This window comes from Tenebrio molitor, chromosome 2 (assembly GCF_963966145.1).
Source record: "Tenebrio molitor chromosome 2, icTenMoli1.1, whole genome shotgun sequence".
In the NCBI taxonomy this organism is placed as follows: domain Eukaryota; kingdom Metazoa; phylum Arthropoda; class Insecta; order Coleoptera; family Tenebrionidae; genus Tenebrio; species Tenebrio molitor.
In genome coordinates this window covers 5,485,191-5,504,141 of record NC_091047.1, presented here as the reverse complement: position 1 = coordinate 5,504,141, position 18,951 = coordinate 5,485,191, and the positions used below count along the sequence as shown (strand labels likewise).

The 18,951-nt window shown below is 42.1% G+C and overlaps 4 protein-coding genes and 4 non-coding genes across 12 annotated transcripts; 3 read left to right on the top strand and 5 right to left on the bottom strand.

Moving 5' to 3' along the window:
* Nucleotides 1–16: 16 nt before the first annotated feature.
* Nucleotides 17–18,946, bottom strand: LOC138124508 (collagen alpha-1(IX) chain-like). 3 transcript variants are annotated; one of them, XM_069039557.1, is made up of 22 exons: nucleotides 18,829–18,946; nucleotides 11,052–11,101; nucleotides 10,407–10,614; nucleotides 10,034–10,250; nucleotides 9,601–9,771; nucleotides 9,502–9,513; nucleotides 6,191–6,262; nucleotides 6,041–6,139; nucleotides 5,869–5,976; nucleotides 5,444–5,551; nucleotides 5,226–5,396; nucleotides 5,016–5,177; nucleotides 4,800–4,968; nucleotides 4,599–4,750; nucleotides 4,289–4,549; nucleotides 4,070–4,240; nucleotides 3,835–4,026; nucleotides 3,641–3,787; nucleotides 1,131–1,185; nucleotides 958–1,059; nucleotides 529–696; nucleotides 17–423 (listed from the first exon to the last, which is right to left on the bottom strand). In XM_069039557.1, the coding sequence occupies exons 3-22, from the start codon at nucleotides 10,457–10,459 to the stop codon at nucleotides 221–223; spliced, it is 2,793 nt and encodes a 930-aa protein (XP_068895658.1). In that variant the 5' UTR covers nucleotides 10,460–10,614; nucleotides 11,052–11,101; nucleotides 18,829–18,946; the 3' UTR covers nucleotides 17–220. The 3 variants fall into 3 exon arrangements, with proteins under 3 accessions (XP_068895658.1, XP_068895656.1, XP_068895657.1); XM_069039555.1 differs by lacking the exon at nucleotides 18,829–18,946 and adding an exon at nucleotides 14,180–14,319; XM_069039556.1 differs by having other exon boundaries at nucleotides 10,407–11,101.
* Nucleotides 1,389–3,380, top strand: LOC138124522 (G2/mitotic-specific cyclin-B-like). 2 transcript variants are annotated; one of them, XM_069039587.1, is made up of 2 exons: nucleotides 1,389–1,542; nucleotides 1,971–3,380. In XM_069039587.1, the coding sequence occupies exon 2, from the start codon at nucleotides 1,971–1,973 to the stop codon at nucleotides 3,087–3,089; it is 1,119 nt and encodes a 372-aa protein (XP_068895688.1). In that variant the 5' UTR covers nucleotides 1,389–1,542; the 3' UTR covers nucleotides 3,090–3,380. The 2 variants fall into 2 exon arrangements, with proteins under 2 accessions (XP_068895688.1, XP_068895689.1); XM_069039588.1 differs by lacking the exon at nucleotides 1,389–1,542 and adding an exon at nucleotides 1,618–1,916.
* Nucleotides 6,364–6,435, bottom strand: TRNAD-GUC (transfer RNA aspartic acid (anticodon GUC)). Its single transcript has one exon. It is a non-coding gene; the product is annotated as a tRNA-Asp (tRNA).
* On the bottom strand, nucleotides 9,082–9,244 carry LOC138125128 (U1 spliceosomal RNA). Its single transcript, XR_011157349.1, has one exon. It is a non-coding gene; the product is annotated as a U1 spliceosomal RNA (small nuclear RNA).
* On the bottom strand, nucleotides 9,798–9,870 carry TRNAR-ACG (transfer RNA arginine (anticodon ACG)). The gene has a single exon. It is a non-coding gene; the product is annotated as a tRNA-Arg (tRNA).
* Nucleotides 10,312–10,384, top strand: TRNAK-CUU (transfer RNA lysine (anticodon CUU)). The gene has a single exon. It is a non-coding gene; the product is annotated as a tRNA-Lys (tRNA).
* LOC138124513 (ATPase family AAA domain-containing protein 2-like) lies at nucleotides 14,264–17,111 on the bottom strand. 2 transcript variants are annotated; one of them, XM_069039574.1, is made up of 9 exons: nucleotides 16,614–17,052; nucleotides 16,094–16,561; nucleotides 15,868–16,043; nucleotides 15,671–15,818; nucleotides 15,440–15,622; nucleotides 15,053–15,368; nucleotides 14,788–15,003; nucleotides 14,591–14,739; nucleotides 14,264–14,543 (listed from the first exon to the last, which is right to left on the bottom strand). In XM_069039574.1, the coding sequence occupies exons 1-9, from the start codon at nucleotides 16,962–16,964 to the stop codon at nucleotides 14,502–14,504; spliced, it is 2,049 nt and encodes a 682-aa protein (XP_068895675.1). In that variant the 5' UTR covers nucleotides 16,965–17,052; the 3' UTR covers nucleotides 14,264–14,501. The 2 variants fall into 2 exon arrangements, with proteins under 2 accessions (XP_068895675.1, XP_068895676.1); XM_069039575.1 differs by having other exon boundaries at nucleotides 14,264–14,739; nucleotides 16,614–17,111.
* LOC138124534 (ejaculatory bulb-specific protein 3-like) lies at nucleotides 17,420–18,198 on the top strand. The gene is made up of 2 exons (XM_069039608.1): nucleotides 17,420–17,642; nucleotides 17,839–18,198. The coding sequence occupies exons 1-2, from the start codon at nucleotides 17,420–17,422 to the stop codon at nucleotides 18,048–18,050; spliced, it is 435 nt and encodes a 144-aa protein (XP_068895709.1). The 3' UTR covers nucleotides 18,051–18,198.
* Nucleotides 18,947–18,951: the final 5 nt, after the last annotated feature.

Below are 18,951 nucleotides of genomic sequence, written 5' to 3'. Positions count from 1 at the left end.
TCACAAGCAACAGAAAAAATAGATATTTCGAAAATTTATTAGTTTGTAATTGTCTAATATGTACACATGATGTAGTTCTACAACCGTTAAGTACTAATCAATCAGAAATCCAAACATTGAAACGCTGTTGAAATTATTAGGAACGATTAAGCTTAGAACTAGAGCATGTTAGAGTAATCTTGAACACACCGAGTACGAAATCTTCTTAAATGGTGGGACACTACGGCCCCTTATTTGTTCCTCCTGGTCTGGCAGCCGCCGCTGCATAATATTGATAATTCTGAGCATTATTACAAAATTCACAAAAGCCCGGAGCTCCTTGCGGTCCGGGAGCTCCCCTTAATCCAGGCGCACCTGGCCGCCCGGACTCGCCTCTGTCTCCTGCTCTTCCGGTCATTCCCACTCCCGGAGGTCCCGGAGGCCCTGCAATCAATTCATTTGCAAATCTTTCAAAACAGCAAGAGTCACGTCCGAGCTTGAATCGACTCTCGAAATGTCAAAACTGACAGATTCAAATTCGAACCCAACCTGGTAAGCCTCTGGGTCCCATGGGTCCTTCAATCCCGACGCCCTCTGCGCCTTGATCGCCTTTCTCTCCGCGTTCTCCCGGCGCACCTACGGAACCTGGGGGCCCCGACGGGCCCGGCAAGCCCATGAAGCCCCTCTCGCCGGGCAGGCCTGACGGACCGCTGTCACCTTTTCGTGAGACAATCGATAATTAGTTTCCCCGACTTGCGATCGGTCACTACTGTGGAAAGCTAACCTGGGATACCGGGGACTCCTGATCGTCCCGATCTGCTGGTTCGCGGCAAGCCAGGAGGCCCAGGCGGCCCCCGTAAGCCCAGTATTAGTTCAGCTTTTCTATCTGCATGCAAGTTTATTATTAGTTAATGAAGGGATCATTGTGAAAATGTGACGGGACAAGGCGCGGTGCTCAAAAAATAGATTTGCAGGTACCTGGAGGACCTTGGACACCTGGGGGACCCGGCCGACCAGGTCTAGAGTGACCTGGGGGTCCGGGAGGTCCCGTCAGAGTCGCCGACAACTCGCTTAGCTGATCTAACAAATCACAACTTCTTCAGTAACAATTCAAACGGTGAGTGGATTTTATAAATTAACAAAAAGTTTACCTCGCAGGACCGCGGCGCAGATCTCACGCACTTCCGACTCGGTGAAGCTCTTGCCCTAAAAAATTACACAAAAATCAATCTATCAAAAATAATTGCATTGCCTAATCTAATCTTTATACCGATTTTTCAACAAAAAATTTAGCACAAAACAACCAAATGAAGTTATCGATTACGAACTCGTGACGACGTTCTCCATTTGATTTTGCCGCGGTGGACAATACAGTACCACTGAGGGGCGTGGTCAAGCATTCAACCAATCACAGAGCCTGAAAAATTTAAAGGTCCAGAGCTCCGTATTTACCGACAGATTGCTGCTTGATTGTTCGCTTCAAAAATCATTTAATCAGTGACAACGACCACGTTAAATTTATTATTTCATTTAAACTTTTACAGTTTTTATAAACAATTTAAGGTGAGTCATGATTATTCCATTTATCGGCCTGCATTTTTACACAGATAATTTATCGCCATTCAAATTTGAACGGACGTCGAATCGGATTTGTAACGGTCATTTTTTGAACTGGCGTTTTTCCGAAGGTTTTTAATCGAGACTTTTTGGGGCGCTTTTCGAGTATACCAATTGGAAATGGCTCATTTGTTATCATTTTCACAAACAAATTTGATTTATAACAATTTTTACCGAAATATCTCAACCCAATTTTAACTTGACAAAATATGTGAAACGATGTCTTCACTGGTGCTGCACTTTTTTAAAAATTCTTAATTCAGCCAAGTAATGTTGGGAGTTATTGATGCACGTTCGCGTCGGAGTAAATATGAGCGAATGTAGTTTTGCACGAAAAATCTGCAAGAATTGCTTCTTAAGAAGTGTTGTTTCAGATGGCCTTGCGCCATCGTGACATCATAGCCAAAGTGGCGGACCGTGAAAACCTGCACACAAAACCCACCAAGGCCCAGCTTACGAAGCCCCTACTGACGAGAAGGCCAGCCTTGGATGAACTGAGCAACAAACTAAACGCCGCCCAACCCGCCACAACAAAACACGATCCCGTCAAAGACTCCAAAGCCGTGAAGGTGACGAAACCCCCGAAAAAAGCAGACCCTGTCCCGAAGTCGTACTCGGTCCATCAGCTTGAAACGATCATAGACCCTGATGCAGACAGCAAAAATGAGCCCCAGATGGTAACCGAATATCTGGCGGATATATACAACTATCTGCTCGAATTAGAAGAGAAGTACCCCATTAGGAAGAACTTCCTGGAGGATCACAAATCAACCCCTCGAATGCGTGCAATATTAGTCAACTGGTTGGTCCAGGTCAGCTCGAACTTCACCTTGTGCCTGGAGACCCTGCACATGTGCGTGTCGATAGTGGACAGGTACCTGCAGGATAACCCCCAAGTGGACGGCAAAACTTTGCAGCTGGTGGGCACCGCGGCCCTGCTGGTGGCTTGTAAATACGAAGAAATGTACCTCCCCGAACTGAAAGACTTTGTCTACATATGTGATAACACGTTCTGCAAGAGGGAGATACTGAAGATGGAAATGAGCATTCTGATATCGCTCAAGCACGAATTGGGCAAACCGCTTTCGATTCACTTTTTGCGGCGGTACAGCAAGGTGGCTCAGGTCGAGCTCCAACACCACAACCTTGCCAAGTACTTGCTCGAATTGGCGCTCATCAACCACACCATGTCCTCTATTAAGCCCTCGTTGCAGGCGGCCGCCGCTTGCTGTTTATCTATGGCCATTTTAAACAACCTCTCCTGCCCCTCGAAGGCGTGGACGGCGACTCTCGTACATTACACGGCTTACAAATATTCCGATTTTAAAAATGTCGTCCAGAAGTTGGCGAATATACTTCTTACTGCCGAAACCTCAAAACATCAGTACGTTCAAAGCAAATACGCAGAGTCCAAGTACAGCAAAATTAGCACCAATCCGAAACTGAAGGGTCATTTGGTGAGGAAATTGGCGGAACCGTCCCCCAAAGCGTGAATTCATTATTTTTACTCTTTTTTTTTAATAAACTTTTTTTTTATTATGTATGTATTAAAGCGTGTGTTTTTTTTTACATTATTTATACAAGCAAATTGTTGCTGTATATATGTACAGTTAACACGGCAAATTCTAAATGTCTTAAATTAATATGATAATAACTAAATGTTACATAAACAAGGCATACAGCCGCTAATGTTACTATACATTAATTTTTAAGAATTTAGTGTAAAGCAGTTACTTATAATTTCGTCTATAATCGTAGAAAATAAAGGTATGCCCAGTTACACGTATTTCACTTTTTTATTAATTCCTCCAATTACGTAAAGTAATATGTCGAGTTCTTTCGTCTTAACGGAATTTTGGAAACGGTTTAAATGTCACGGACACAAAGAACAACTTGAACCTTTGGACGTGAAGCAAGTTGAAGTCACTTCTGGTCAAACCGGAAATCGAACAACAGTTTGACAGCTGTCAAGTTGTTTTCAAACAAAAACCGTCACTTCAACGTTTTTGGTAGCGAAAGCGCGATCGGAGAATGTGTTACTTACGGGCGGTCCCTCAGTTCCGGGCAGTCCCGGCTGCCCTCTTTGTCCTGGAGGTCCTGGCAAACCTGCGGGTCCTTCCTTGCCCGGTATCCCTGGCATGCCGGGTTGTCCTTCGGGCCCCCGCTCACCCCCGGCGCCCCGTTCTCCCGGCTTAAACCCCACATCAGCACACGCCAAATCGGAGAAGTAATTCTTACCAGTCCGGGCGGTCCGGAGTAGCCTCTCGGTCCGTGAACTCCCGGAGCTCCTGTACTGTCGAGGACCAATTGCGCGACTCCCACGCTGTCACCTGGGGGACCTGGAGGACCCGGAGAACCGGCGGGACCTGGTGGACCCATCAGGCCGGGTAGACCGCTGGGGCCTGCGCTTCCGGGCAACCCACTGGGGCCCTAACACACACATTATCTTTTTTTTTTAATCGGGAAATCGTACCATGGGTCCTGGTAGTCCGCGCGATCCCACTGGACCTTCGCCGCCCCGCTCTCCTCTGTCTCCTTTGTCACCGGGCCTGCCGGGATGACCTGTGGCACCCACGCGTCCGGGTGCACCTGGTTTTCCTTCGCGACCTTCAGGACCTGTGCTGCCTGGAGCTCCCGGAGGTCCCTACACTCTCGAATTAGTATTTTTGGAAACAAATCGTTACAAATCAACCTGGTCTCCCTCTTTTCCGGGTATTCCCTCGGGACCTTCTGGTCCCTGCAGACCTACAAGTCCTGGCGATCCTGGGAGTCCGGGAAAGCCTCGTTCGCCTTTGTCGCCGTCGGTGCCAGGAGGTCCTGGTTCTCCGGGAGGTCCTGGCGTTGTTTTTTCACCCGACGACGATACCACTGCAGGCAAACCGGGAAGACCGGGAGTACCGGCTTCTCCTTTCTCTCCCGGAGGACCTTGCGATCCTGGCAAACCAACCGCACCCTTAAACACACCAGTCATTACAATAAAAAATATCAAGTTCTGATTTTACTGGTAATCCGACTGGACCGACGGGACCTTGAACTCCTTGAAGTCCCGTAAAACCAGGTTCTCCTTTTGGTCCTTCAGGTCCTGGCGCGCCGTCCAGACCTTGGGGGCCACGTGAACCATCCAGACCTGCAAGTCCTGGCAACCCACGATCACCTAAAACCCCACTTTTATTTTCATTCGAATCATTACGTCTTGATAAAACCTCGGTTTCCTTTTTCCCCAGCATCTCCTTTTTCTCCCGCTTCACCTTTGTTGCCTTTAATCCCTTGCACTCCTGGAAATCCGGGCTCTCCTCGAGGTCCCGGTAATCCCGGAACATTATTACCAGCAGTTTGTTCCCCGATTTGTATTCCAGGGGGTCCAGGAGGTCCCTTTTCACATAATTAACAACAAAAAATGACACCAACTGACAACTTACTGCAGGTCCTGTAAAACCTCTTTCACCAGGTGGACCAACTTCGCCTCTGTCGCCCTTGGCACCTGACAAACCGGGACTGCCATCTCTTCCAGGATTTCCTGGGAAGCCGCGTTCGCCTCGAGGACCTCTTCCGCCGCGTCGGCCTTCAGGTCCGATAGGACCCTACCAACAAGCGTCAAAACTGTAATTGCAAACTTTTTACTTCTTTACCGGTAGTCCTGGAGGTCCTTGTGGTCCGACGGGTCCTTGAATTACTTGCCCGTCGTTAGTACTGACCGGACCTGGAGGTCCCTGTGGGCCTGGTAATCCTTGAAGTCCTGGAAGTCCAGGGCTTCCATCGTTTCCTCTTTCACCCTTAGGGCCTGAACTGCCGGGTTCTCCCTACAAACAACTGTTAACACCTCACAAAGTTGAATTTTGTAAGAAACCTTGGCCCCGTTGGTACCTGGTGTGCCATCGTTTCCGGGGGTTCCAGGTGGTCCCGGTAGGCCTTGTAACCCCCGAATACCCGGAAGACCTTGTAAACCCGGGGAACCCTAAATCAATAACAGTTGAATTATTCAATTCATATGATGCGACCAATCGCATGCAATTATTATTCTCCGATTAATTAAATTAAGTAAGGTAATAATTAATACGTGATTAGATAATTAACGTACAGACAAGCCTCTCGCTCCCGGTAATCCTCTAAGCCCAGGCCGTCCAGGCAATCCTGGTTCGCCAATCATTCCTATGGGACCTCTCAGTCCCGGCCTTCCCTGTTAGTTAATACAGCGTTAAACAAGTTAAAAGCTTGTGCGTTTCTGTTTTGTCGTGTGAGTTAACTGTCAAGCCTGATTCTGAGTCGACGTACGGAATATCCAGGTCGTCCAAATTCACCTCTTTCGCCTCTCGGACCTGGAGGTCCTCTTCGACCTTGTGGTCCCGGTGGTCCTGGTTCTCCAGGCAAGCCAGGAGGACCCTTGTTTTGATGCGTGTGTGTTTTGAGACGTGTAGAGAGATTACAGTGTGGCTGGACTACTTACGTCGGTGCCGTTGTAACCGGGGGGTCCTTGCGGGCAGATCACGTCACAGGAAGAGGGCTCGGGACCTTGTTTCAGCGGGGGCCGTACCGGACGTACTCTCTAAAAACGTCCAAATGAAGATTTTTCCGTCGTTCGTGTCGCGACTCTTACCGGAATCTCGTCGCAAGATTCCCGTTCCGGTTTCGTCGGGTCACAGCTGAGAACCATCCATTGTAGATCGATCTAAGGAGTTGGACAAGTTCAATAATTATACTTTTCATAAAGAAGGTAAAAAGTAAAAACGTTAGTGATAGTGTTAAGAGATTAAAAATTAAAAAAAAAGCCTCCCCGGCGGGGAATCGAACCCCGGTCTCCCGCGTGACAGGCGGGGATACTGACCACTATACTACCGAGGACTGATGACTGGAAACTCCCACCCAGACATTTTCAAATTTAAATTCTTCTTCTATTGATTATCTCAACTCGAAATTTTAATAATAATAATTCATAAATGTAATAACATACTGTTCACTACATTAAAACGCAAAATTTTATTTATTCAGTTTAATTCCCGCTGTCACTGCAAATTGCAACCCGCAACCTGAATATAATTCAAAAGCGGAGCCATTTTAGCACATTCACTGCCATAACATATTTTCAAAAAAAAAAACTTAGTACACCAGGAAGCATTACAAAATCCATTTTTTGTGCTGTAATAGAAATTCGCATTTTGAAACAAACTTAGTTTTCAGGGTTGGCGTTCCTGATCTTGGCATGACGAAAACGAAAAATGTCAAGATCAACGTTAAAACAAAACTATTTTTAATTGAATTTGTTTCCGTGGAATATACAATTGTTGTGAACATTAATCGTTACATTCTATACTTACGCTCATTTTTAATTTGTTACTAACAATTGAAATTTAATCTTTCAAACAATTACACCATTTGTTGCCAACCACGACAAAATTCCCCAAATTTGAAAATTGTTCATTTTCACTTTTAAATGGCTTAAAAGGTGCAAAGTAATTTAAATTGTGTATGATATCTCGTTTATGGGATTTTGTACCTTTTGTAGGAGGACTTACTACTCCTTCATGGCACTCCTCGCAAACTTATATTCATAAGAAAAAGAAATCAGAATCATAATTCAGTATTTCATAAGAGAACAGCAAACCAGCTGAATTACCTAATTAATTAATAATTACATATTTACATACTTATATTATAAACTATAAAGTGAATTAGTTATTAGTATTAATAAGTACATAAGTTATTAAAGTTTTAAATACATAGTAAGGGTAAGGCAGTAAGGCTCGATAAGACATTGCAAATTCAAAACCATGACAACATTGACAACTGGTATTGTTGAAGCATTGTTAAGTTAAGCAATAAGCATTGTACGGGGTCATTATAGATGTTTGTAACTAGTGGGCGTAGCGGCGCACCTAGCATAGCGCACAGCCACCTACGATGGGACAATCATTTATATGACCTGTATTTAAGTGTATTTGCCGTTTCGTTAATGATTTGCAAATCATCTGAGTTTCATCAATGAGTAAGGTACTAGATCAACACACTACGTATAGAGGTAACGCCATTCCATTCCTCGCGAGAGTGGATTGTAAGATAAAGATATCAAATGCAAATTTCACAAGTGAAATAAGGAAGACAATAGTTTTGGGGATTTTTTTAATAAAATAATGGCATTACTACAATGTCAAAATTTTGTTAGGTTATGTCGCCCATTATTAATCAAAATTTTTTAACTAAAATGTTTTACTGGTTGCAGATATTTTTTTAATTAAAATTTACAAAACCACTAATAAAACCCAAACAAGTTACCAAATTTTTAATCGTTTAAAAATACAATATCAAAATATATTTTGAACTGCTCTTCTCATTCCCATACTTTTACTGTCACATTTTGACCACAATTAATATTTCTCAGAAGATTCGTAAAAGGGTAGTTTTCGTTAAAGGGAGTTTCGGGATTAGGGTTTAGTTGGGGAACAAATTCAGTTGCAAGATGATCTACAGCAACTAAAATCAAGGAAAACAATTTCGGTATTGAAACAGTACATAATTATTGTTAATAAAATATATTAATAACGTAACTATTATAATAAAAAAAGTTATAGGTATAGGTAGCTGTTTAAACTATCAGACACAAAAATACCTATAATAAATATACCTATGTTCATAGGTTACAGTAACAGATGAGGGAAAACTTCAGGTTTCAATCGCTGCAAATCTTCAGCTCAAAAAAAATCATCTTTACTAAAACGTTTCTGTAAATGAAAATAATATTAAGTATACTGTAGCCACTTACCTATATCACCTAACGTAAGAAAAACTAAATCTTTACTTTATTATGTAGATACTTACACAGCAGATTTGTAGTCAGTCTCAATTTTTTAGCCACTGTTCCCTCCGTACTCTGTTTTTGACTCCTAATATTAAATATTCGTAGCTTGTTACTGTATATAAGTACATATATGTAACGGGTGTCTTACCGTTTGGAACATAAAACAATTTAAATCCATTTTTTTTAGAACTTGAACAGCCGCTAACACAACACTTGTTACTGACCATGTTAAAGTATTAAAATTAACGCAAGTAACTGAACCAAGTTAAAAGATGTAACGAGAATAAAGAAATAAATGACAATACTTAAACACAAACGAAAACTGTAACGAAATAATAAGTTAGATGAATCATGAACCTAACGAGGATTATTAAATATGCAGCAGAATAATGACACTAGTTTTTGTCAAATTACGTCAAATCATTTTTAGATTGTGTTTTTTTTATCCCCAGTTTGAGTAGATTGTGCGACAAGGACAGACATAAAAAATCACTGATGGCGGTACCTCTATACGTAGTGTGTTGATCTAGTTACCTTATCAATGAGGCATGACCCCCGACCCCTATTTAATAACTAAATACTAAATAAAACTAATTAAACTAAAGCAAGTTCAGTTCAATTTGTTTAATTAATTATAAAAATTAAAATGGAATGAATAGGTTATTTATTAATTAATTATGTTTGGATTAAATTAGACCGGGACAGCGCGCACGCAGTCCCGACTACCAAAAATTGTGCGCCCGAGTTATCCGCATTAGGGATAATCGCAGGGGTCAGCCCGACCTCGGTGCAATGGAAGGGCCTCACCCTGGGGGAACCGCCTTGTTGATCACGGTAACCCCTACGCCAGGTAAGTATGCTTTGCTGGTCGCCGCTCCCAGTATTCATAATCTCCGGGTACGCGAAGACTCGCAAGAAGAACACTGCGGCGGCATCTACAGAGTTCGAACGGAACTCACCCCACAGCACTACAAAGCGTTAGAAAAATGCGGACCGACAAGCAAGGTAACAACAAGATAAGATAATGCGATTATAAATCACTAGATTTAATTATCACTAAAGTTTACCTAAAACTGGATTAAAACTGTACTAGTGAGTAGTGACGGACGACTTACCGAAGTGGTGTGCTACAAATGCAAAAAACAAAACAAAAAGTTAGTTCTGATGCAGCATTCACAAGTGCAAGTGCATATAAAGTGACAGTCTGGACTCACTGGGACAGTTTGCTGCGAATTCTCCATTTTGGCGACGGAGATGAGCCCGTTGACGTCGATGGGCCCTCGAAGGTCCGTCAAGCGTTGAGCGTTCTCCTGACAGTCCAGATACAAAACGACTCTCTCCCTGAAGACGCCGAAGTGCATTTTGTGCCAGTTTCTGTCAAAAATCTGCAAAAACGGAGTAAAAAGAGTCGCGATCCTGCCAGGATTCGAACCTGGAATCTTCTGATCCGTAGTCAGACGCGTTATCCGTTGCGCCACAGGACCTTGCTTGTCGTACAAGAATTTTGAAAAAATGTGGAAATTATGTAAATTATTTGTGGAATTTGTGCCATCTGGATTTAACAGGGGCCAAATTGCGCAATAATAATTTAAACAGATCTGATGACGATTCCAGGCGTGCGAGCTTGGACGTGACTCAATAACTCACATTCGTGGTATTGAAGACGATTGTTTGGAGCTCTCCTTCATAGTTTGACACCGTGAATTCGACGGTTTCGTTGTTTGGATTCAACGAAATCACCAATTGGGGATTAGACTCCAGATCGGTGATCCGTATTATGTGCCACGGAGTTTTGGGGACACGACGTAGGCGGAACGTGCAAATGAAAGAAAATTGCTGGGGCAGTCCTTGCGGGAAAATATCCCTGAAACAAATTAAACAATTTCATAATCCTGAAATCTGAATTGACACAAGCATTTTGTCAAGCCCGGCTAGCTCAGTCGGTAGAGCATGAGACTCTTAATCTCAGGGTCGTGGGTTCGAGCCCCACGTTGGGCGCAATTTTTTTTCTTTTTTTTACCTTGTTGGAAGTGTTAAATCAGCGTCTTCGTCCAACCTGTACGCAGTCTGCATACGACTCGACCCCTTTACTTTACTGACCCCGGGATATACGGTTTCGACTATGTCCAGTCGAAATTTACTTATGAAATCGTACGGCTGCAAATCGTCGTCTCCTATTTTGAAATTGGCACAAGGACCGCTCTCTTCCTCCTCGTAGATGCTAAGTTCTGGAACAGATTGCATTTTGGCCTTGTTAAGACGCGTTCCGAATACGATACTGGTGACAGCAGCTGCCTAATGTATTAATAAGCTGAATTAAAATTGCAAGTGGAGGACTAAAAATAGTAGAAAATAGTAATTACGTACGAGACTGTTCCCGGAAGACAATTAATCCATGAAATAGCAAACGTACAACTGTTTGGATTTTAAATTATGTCGATGGAGACGAAGAAGGCGTCAAATGACACTGTTTTCCTGTAGGTATTCGTCTCAAATTGATACGAGTCCTCTTTTATTTTGTTGATACAGTACAACTGAATGAACACAAGTTACCTTAAATGGGTTACAATGGAACCGTTTCACTGTTATAATAAATCAATCAGCTCGTTTCGAAACGGAACAGAATGACTATTGTTAAGAGAAAAAGGACCACGTGGAAACTTACGTCCTCTCGCCGACGTGATGGTCAGCGTGACTCCTAGAAGTGCAAGCCATCTGAAATTTTAAAAAATGCCAGAATCATTTACACGATTTCGAAATTATTTCTAGATTGGGGTGTGTTTTTGAATTGACAAATAGGTGACCTAATCGTCGGTGATAACGTGGGTCGAACTGGTTGCGTTAAAATAGAGCAGCAGGAAAGAGATCGCTTTTTTCATGCTGTCACAAGGCTGCTGATAAAAATTCAATTTACGGAAACATTAAACTGAATAAAAAATATATCGGACATGGACGAGTTTTAAATACGACATCGCTCATTCTACGGGGTGATCAATAAGGACTGTTTAAGTTGGTAACACTGAATCGAATTTTAAATCGTATAACAGAAGTAACTTCCGGTTGTTGGTGGCTTGTCGTTGTTAATGCTATACCTATATCAGATATTTGTCAAATAAACCAACAAAACATATCCAGTTACAGTGTTATAAATAAAAATTTTCTTAATTGTATTGCCAACTTAAACAGTCCTTTTTGATCACCCGGTATTAGAAATTGATTAAAAAGTCTGTAAGAAATTTCCGTCCCACCAAAATCAAATTACACCAAAGTGGCGTACAGTTCATTGATTTAATTCAGAAAAATATTGTTGCACAAATAAATAACATTGCATTCACGTTGTTGGGAGGGCATGGAAAATTTGCATTTAATTTGGTAGTAAAGCTGTCTGTTGAATTAGGTTATGTGTTTCTAAGTTTGATTTATAACCTCAAACTTAGAAACTGTCGTCTGCAAAGAAGTTTGGATTTGAGCTCCTTGGGTTTGAGAAATCTTAAACCATAAACCGGACCTAATTTGACGGGAAAGTGTGTGGCCGGTCTAGAACATTTTGGAATTCCCAAGTAAGTTGTTAAAATTTTAGAAAACGATGCAATGTGAAGATGATACGTTTGAGGTTATGTCTCGGTGTCGGTGCGTGTGAATCATGATCATGAGCAATTTAACCTGGAAAATAATAAATAGAAAGACTTTGCGGCGTCTCTGTAAGTTAATTATATATGAATATTTTTTAACAACTACCAACGCATTTTTCCATGGAAACTTTCAAAAATCCCTAAATTCAACTTGACGGCTGAAAATTTCCCTAAAACCACTCACCAAGATAAAGAATAGAGTATAAGTATGGCAACTATGTGGCAACTGTGTGGGTGGGGTATAGTTGACATTTGTATGACATTTCATAAGCGTGCATTTGATTTTTTTATACCACTGCACATTGACTACACAATTTTCAAAATTGCGCGACTATGAACTGTCAAAGAAATGTCAAGATTATCCTACCCACACAGTTGCCACATAAATTTTCGTACATAGATGCCATACTTATCCACAATCATTTTGAATCACCCAATATCTCCGCTGTTTTTTTTTTACAGCATAATATCAATGGCCAAATTACGATTTCTCGTTTGTTACTTTGGTCATGTTTTTCAATTTTGTTTTGATCTAATTTTTGATCTTGGCTATAAAAGAAGATTGCTAATTTTTTTAATTGTTGGAGATCTGCTTGTTATCCTGTTTTTTACGATGTGTAATACTCTGCGACAATTTTAATCCTTGCTATTGATCATTTTTAAATTTATTGTAAACATCTCATTTGCGTCTCTAACTCCTGACACAAACTCGCTGGAATATCTGCAATACACAATTACCGAGATGGGAAATAAATTTTCATTTAGTGTGAATTCCGATTAATTCGGGCACATCTTGTTAGGAGTGATTTGTCCCAATTAAGCAATTGTGCGAATTTATATTATTAATTACATATATGGAAGACATTTCATTTTCATTATCATGTTAAATGGATTACGTTGAAAAAAATCATCACAATTCCACTTCCACTGACATTGGAAATTAAAATCACGCCATATTACACATTTTTGTCCCAATTAATTTAAACCCTGAAGATTCACCATCTGTAGATTTATGTTGGTTCAACAATGAATATCCCTATAATTATAATTGGTAATTGAAGATGAGTCAAGTTGGCACAATTGAAATGACAGTTTAAGGACTCTTACGAAAATTATTATTCAGAATGAAATCACTTGAATTAAAATGTTTTTATCAGTAAAAATTGCAATTCAAGAAAAGAAAACAGTATCAGGGGAGAAGAAAATGTTATATTATTTAAGAAGCAAATCTGTACAGTTATTTTATTTAACATCTTCAAATATTTTTTTTTTTATCAAATGTTCCACAATTACATAAAATGAATACGGAACCTCAAACTATCTAAAACTGAAATAATTCACGCCCACTTTTTTAAACCAGCGACAACCAAAATGGAGATTATCGTAAATTCACCTTCGCTACTGCACACGAAGTGGGAGTAAAGAATTTTGTGAACGAGTTTGGACTCGTCAGATTATTTTACAAACAAGAAAAGAGCTTTATCTCAGTCGATCCCACTCAAAACAATAAAAAAATTTAACGCACAACATTAAAAAAATATTATTTATCATTTTCGTAACCACTCAGAACCTGCACATTACAAAAGCGAACCAAAATGGAAAACCGAAAAAAATCAAGTTTCATAAATTCATCAGTGACAAGGTGCAAACTGCTAATAGCTGCATGAGTCACATTTGAATTTTTTAATAAATTATTTTCATTCTGAAAGAAGACATCGGTGACAATTACAGCAGTCCCACATGAGCGAGCTCGCTTAAATTTTTATTTTGCAGACATATATCAATATAATATACATATTACAAGACATATATCATTCAGGCTTCTAAACTGGAGTATTGTAGTTAATTGTCTACATCACATTATTTATGAGTAGGGCACAATCACGGAAACAAGTCAACCGACGTCATTTTATTACTAATCATTATCAATTTATTAGCGCATTTGATGTTTTTTTAATTGTTAAATGATAGACGCAACAAACAATAAAGAAAAATTGGATCAATAAGAAGCAACAATATTCTGCGCGTATATGGGTCACTCTATATTTCAGTACAATCAATTTCTTATTGAACTTTGTTCGTCAAATCTTCAAACAACACGACAAGAATTAAAAGAATGTCGGTAATGAAGCTAATTACTTTGTCGATAAAAAATAGTTACCTGTGGAGATGATTTAAAACTATCATTTTCTACCTAGTTGTCGCACTCTAAAGTTCCTCCACAACCACAAAAACACATTTCAGATAAAGTAGAATCTTTTATTTCTTAACACCGTCAAGTCTTAGACAACAACAGTCGACGTCGTCCGTGTGGAGCACTGGCTTGCGAAAGACTAATCTACAGAGTCGTATTCTCAACAGCAACTGATTTAACTTTTGGTATTTGATTCATGTTTATTCCAGATGGATTCCATTCATAAATCACGCTTCATCCACCGCAGCCTCGGACACTTACCTACCACTAAAACCGGACAATTTGCAATTTAACGAGTTCCTTCGATATCCTCGAGAGTTTCTTCCAGATTCTGCACAAACCGATTTAGTACAAGAAAAGGGACGACTTGGCCCGGACCTGGACAAGATACTGAAAACTGTCTCTATTGATGGCGATGCAGGCCGCGATCGTGTCGTAGAGGACCTCCAGGTGCGCCACCGGCATGTCTTTGGACGTCCGCAGCACCGTGCGCCGCCACAAGCTGTAGATTTTCTGCTTGTCGACATCTGAAACGCAATCTGATCCGATCTGTGGCAACTTGGCAACCGACCAACCCCCGGAGTCTCCGTAGCTCTGCACCAGGCTGAGATTCCTGGGGCGCTCGTTCGGCGATTTGCGCCTCGAGTGGCAACCGCTGCGCTGCAACAGCTCGGTCAGGATGAGCGACAGCCGCTTCTTCTTCTCGGCCGAGCCGCACAGGGTGCACAGGCTCTCCACGTTGACCCCGCGCAGCTCCGTGTCGAAGTGCTTCGACGAGGAGCGGCTCAAATCTGAAAATCGATCTCAGGAAACGTAAAGTCGCCACCCTGACGTTCCCACCTTCGTCGGGAGATATTTTCAGAGCTTTCTTTATTGCCAAGTTCGAGCGGGACTTGGTAATTTTTCCGGACTGCTTTAATTTGTACACTTTGACGGAAGCGGCGCCCCTCGACACTTTCGTCTTTTTATTTGAGGCTGTTTCCAAAGTTTCGCAACTTTTCTTCTCGGGATTTCTCCTGTGGGACATGAGGACGGCGTTCAGGCAATTGCCGGAGTCCCCGAAGAACAGCGGCACGAAGAAATCTTCCACTTCTTGCTCCGTGGGGTTGTCGATGTTCATGACGACGCTCGTGTTGTTGTAAAAGAAATTCTGCAACTGCCTCGGGATTATTTCTCTCGCTCTCTCCACAACTACAGAGTGGCGCTGTAACAAACTAAACGGGTTACCATCAGGGGCATCTCCTCCTCGTAGGTCGCTATAATCAGTATGGGCAAACCCGCGTGGATGTCCTCCAACAGCGAAGCGATGTAGGTTTGCTCGTAAATCTCCAAAAAATTCCACAAATCGTCGATGCGTGGTATGACCAAGATCGAGGGGAGGTTCTTGCAAAAATTCACCAACACGCTCCTCTGCAAGTAAATTTTGAAAAACCGCCAGACCACGAGTGGTAAAACTACGTTTTGTAGAGTCGAAGCGTCCAGGAAGAGCGAGGGTAGGTGTTCAAAATTCTGCAAGATCGCCGGGACCAGATGGGCGTTCAACCCTTGGAGATTGGACCCGACCAAGACCACCCTCCCGATGTACCTCTCGTTCCCTATCAAGTACCTTGAAAACCAAAATGTCGGACAGTTCCGCAAAGATGTCGTCTCACTACTTGTGGAACTGCACGGAAAAGTGCGGCCACAGCATCTTGAGCCGCGACAAGATCATCTCCAGCTGCCTCTGCAGCAGCGGCGCCACCGTCGCGCTCAGCTTCCGCATCCTGTTGCCCAGCTTGTGCGACGACGGGATCAAGTTCTTCCGGGCATTGAGAAAATCGCTCTCGTCTATCTGGAAAATAAAGCGTCTCAAATCGAGTCCCGCTCTCGGACCGGTCTGACTTTGAGCTCGCTCGCTTCGATCTTCACCCTCGCCCCCAGCAGGCACTTCTGTATGTTGGGGAATTGCCGCTTCATGGCGCAGAGCAGAGCTTCGGCGCACAGGGCCTGCAGGTCCGACCCGCAGAACCCGGTGGTCATCTCGGCCAGCTGCGCGACGAACTGGGGGGACGGCTTGGTCCTCCAGCTCTGCATGTGCACCTGCAGAATCTCCTTGCGGGCGTCGGTGGAGGGCAGGGGGAAGTACAGCTCGCGGTCGAAGCGTCCTGCCCGACGAAGAGCGGGATCGACGGACTCGATCCTGTTGGTGGCGCCGATGACTATCACTCCTGGGACGCTGTCAAGGCCGTCCATCAAGGCCAGGAGAGTCGTGACGATGCTGCAGTGGACGTGGTCGTTCTTGGCCGACCGAATCGGCGCCAGGCCATCCAGTTCGTCGAAGAATATTATCGACGGTCTGCTCTTCGTGGCCTTGAAACATAACCGATCAACCTAGTCTCTGGAGAACTCTCAACTCCACTACGTTATCAAACAAAGCCCTCAACTTCTTCTCGCTCTCGCCGACCCACTTGTCCAACACATCCGCGCCCTTCCTCTGGTAGAAGCTCACCTTGCCGAAACCTTCCTTGTTGAGCTCTGTCGCGAGAGCGCCAGCCACCAAAGTCTTACCGGTTCCTGGTGGTCCATAGAAGAGGACCCCGCGCGGGGTCTTTATGTTGAAGTGCGAATAAACATTGTTATGCAGCAGCGGCACTATTATTGTGTCACGAAGAATTTTTATGTGGTTTGACAAACCACCGACTTTTGAAAAGTCTGCTTGCTTCGACTTTCTGCCCAATTTATCGCATGACCTCTCGTGCTTCATACTAGACATTGTGGGAGTGAAAAGAATTCAGTACCGAAAATGACTGATTTGTACATTTGATTTTGAAGGATACGTCAAAATAAATAACGAGTTCCTGTCATCCGATGCAAAATAGGTGGCCACTTTACCAAAATAAAACGACCAGACACAAATCTCTTTTGTTATTAAATATAAACAAATAAAACAGCTCAAATGGGTGTTCAGTTCAGTTGTTGTTCGGAGACATCCCAGAGAGATTCAATAGGGGATAAATCCGGTGTTGAGCGGATCTCACTCTTACTCTTTTGTACAAACACAACAAACAGATTGAAAATTTTCCTTTTATTAAACTTTTTTATCAATACCTACTGCATTGAAATCACAAACATAACTGATGCAGTTCACCTTGGGGCAACCAATTAAAAATAAATTTGTACCGACTTCTCACTTAGTCTTCTTCAATTTGTCTCGATTGCAACACCAAAATGAAATTTCAAATTTTCATTTTTGTTATATTTTGTGTAACTATTGATAATTGGGTACAAGGAAAGACGCTCCACCGTCCGATTAGAGCGGTCCAAAAGTACACCACCAAGTATGACAACATAGATGTGGAGAGAATTCTGCACAGCAAGAGATTACTGATGAACTACATCAACTGTCTTTTGGAGAAAGGGTCTTGTTCGCCGGAAGGGCGCGAATTGAAAAGTAAGTACCTGAGGCACTGGGGCGAGGTGAGAATAGAAAACAAAGCGCACTTTAACCCTTTCAAGGATAGAGTGAACTTTGTACAAGTTTGGATGACGCGGTTTATCGTTTTTTAATTAGCTTTACTCGTTTGCATCGTGAGCAAAGTACTAATTGCGGCGTTTGACTATTTGAATGAGTGAAATTAATGTTTTAGCTCTGTTGCCTGATGCTTTGGTCAGTGACTGCGCAAAATGCAGCGACTTACAAAAGAAACAAGCTGGAAAAGTATTGACTTTTGTGCTGTTGAATTATAGGAAAGAATGGGATCAGTTGGTTGCAAAGTACGATCCTGACGGACATTACAGGGCAAAATACGAGATAGACGAAGATTACGATTATTCGCAGTTGGACGATGCCAAAAAGTAATGTTTCTGGCTCTGATGCGTTGTAAAACGTACACAAAATGTGGGGTGTTTGCCAAATTTTCGTTATAAATATTTGAAAATGTATTGTTTTGGAAATTACGTTGCATTTTAGGAATACGAGTTTAGATAAATAAAAATAACTCAACAGATATTTCGTTTTAGTACATCCTGCTCCATAACGCCGCCATTTACTTCGAAAATACACGTGGGTTACATTTCTTTATTCTTCCACTTGAAATATACAATATTTTCTTCAGTAAAAACTTTAATAGACTATTATAGAGTACAAATATAACAAAACAAAGATGTGGCGTCCCATCCACCGAGCTCAAAAGTGTCAAAAGTTACATTTTCCTGGAACATTCCAAGAACATCAAAATTCCCTCAGGACCAAGCTACGTGACCGCTGGAAATAAAACCCTCAAAACTTTTCATACCTCCTCAACATCTTACTTTTATAAAAAAAAAATAATTTCAATCAAACAGGCAATGGTTGATTTTTGACACAGCGCCTCTGTATATACGAGTATTGTATTGTTTTTTTTTTTAATTACTCAGTTTAAAGTCTGTCCTTATTAGGTTGTCCTGTTTTTATTACATTTTTTGTAAAATAGCCGCTCCAGGTTCATACCCTAGAAACTACGAATACGATAATCAGATTACATATGGTGAAATATACAATGTGGTTTTACAGAACCTTTACGGGTTACATTACGTTTTAAACCACGCCGTTGTGACCTGCGCGTTCGCGCATTTCATGCAGTTCGGTTCAATTTTACCTTAGTCGAAGGGTGATTCCTCCCTCGTTAAAAAAACAACACAAATTCACATTTCACAATTTTGCGCAATCCCATTTCGGTTTGAATTTGGTGATTTTGGGTTTGTAACCAAGTGGGGTTGGC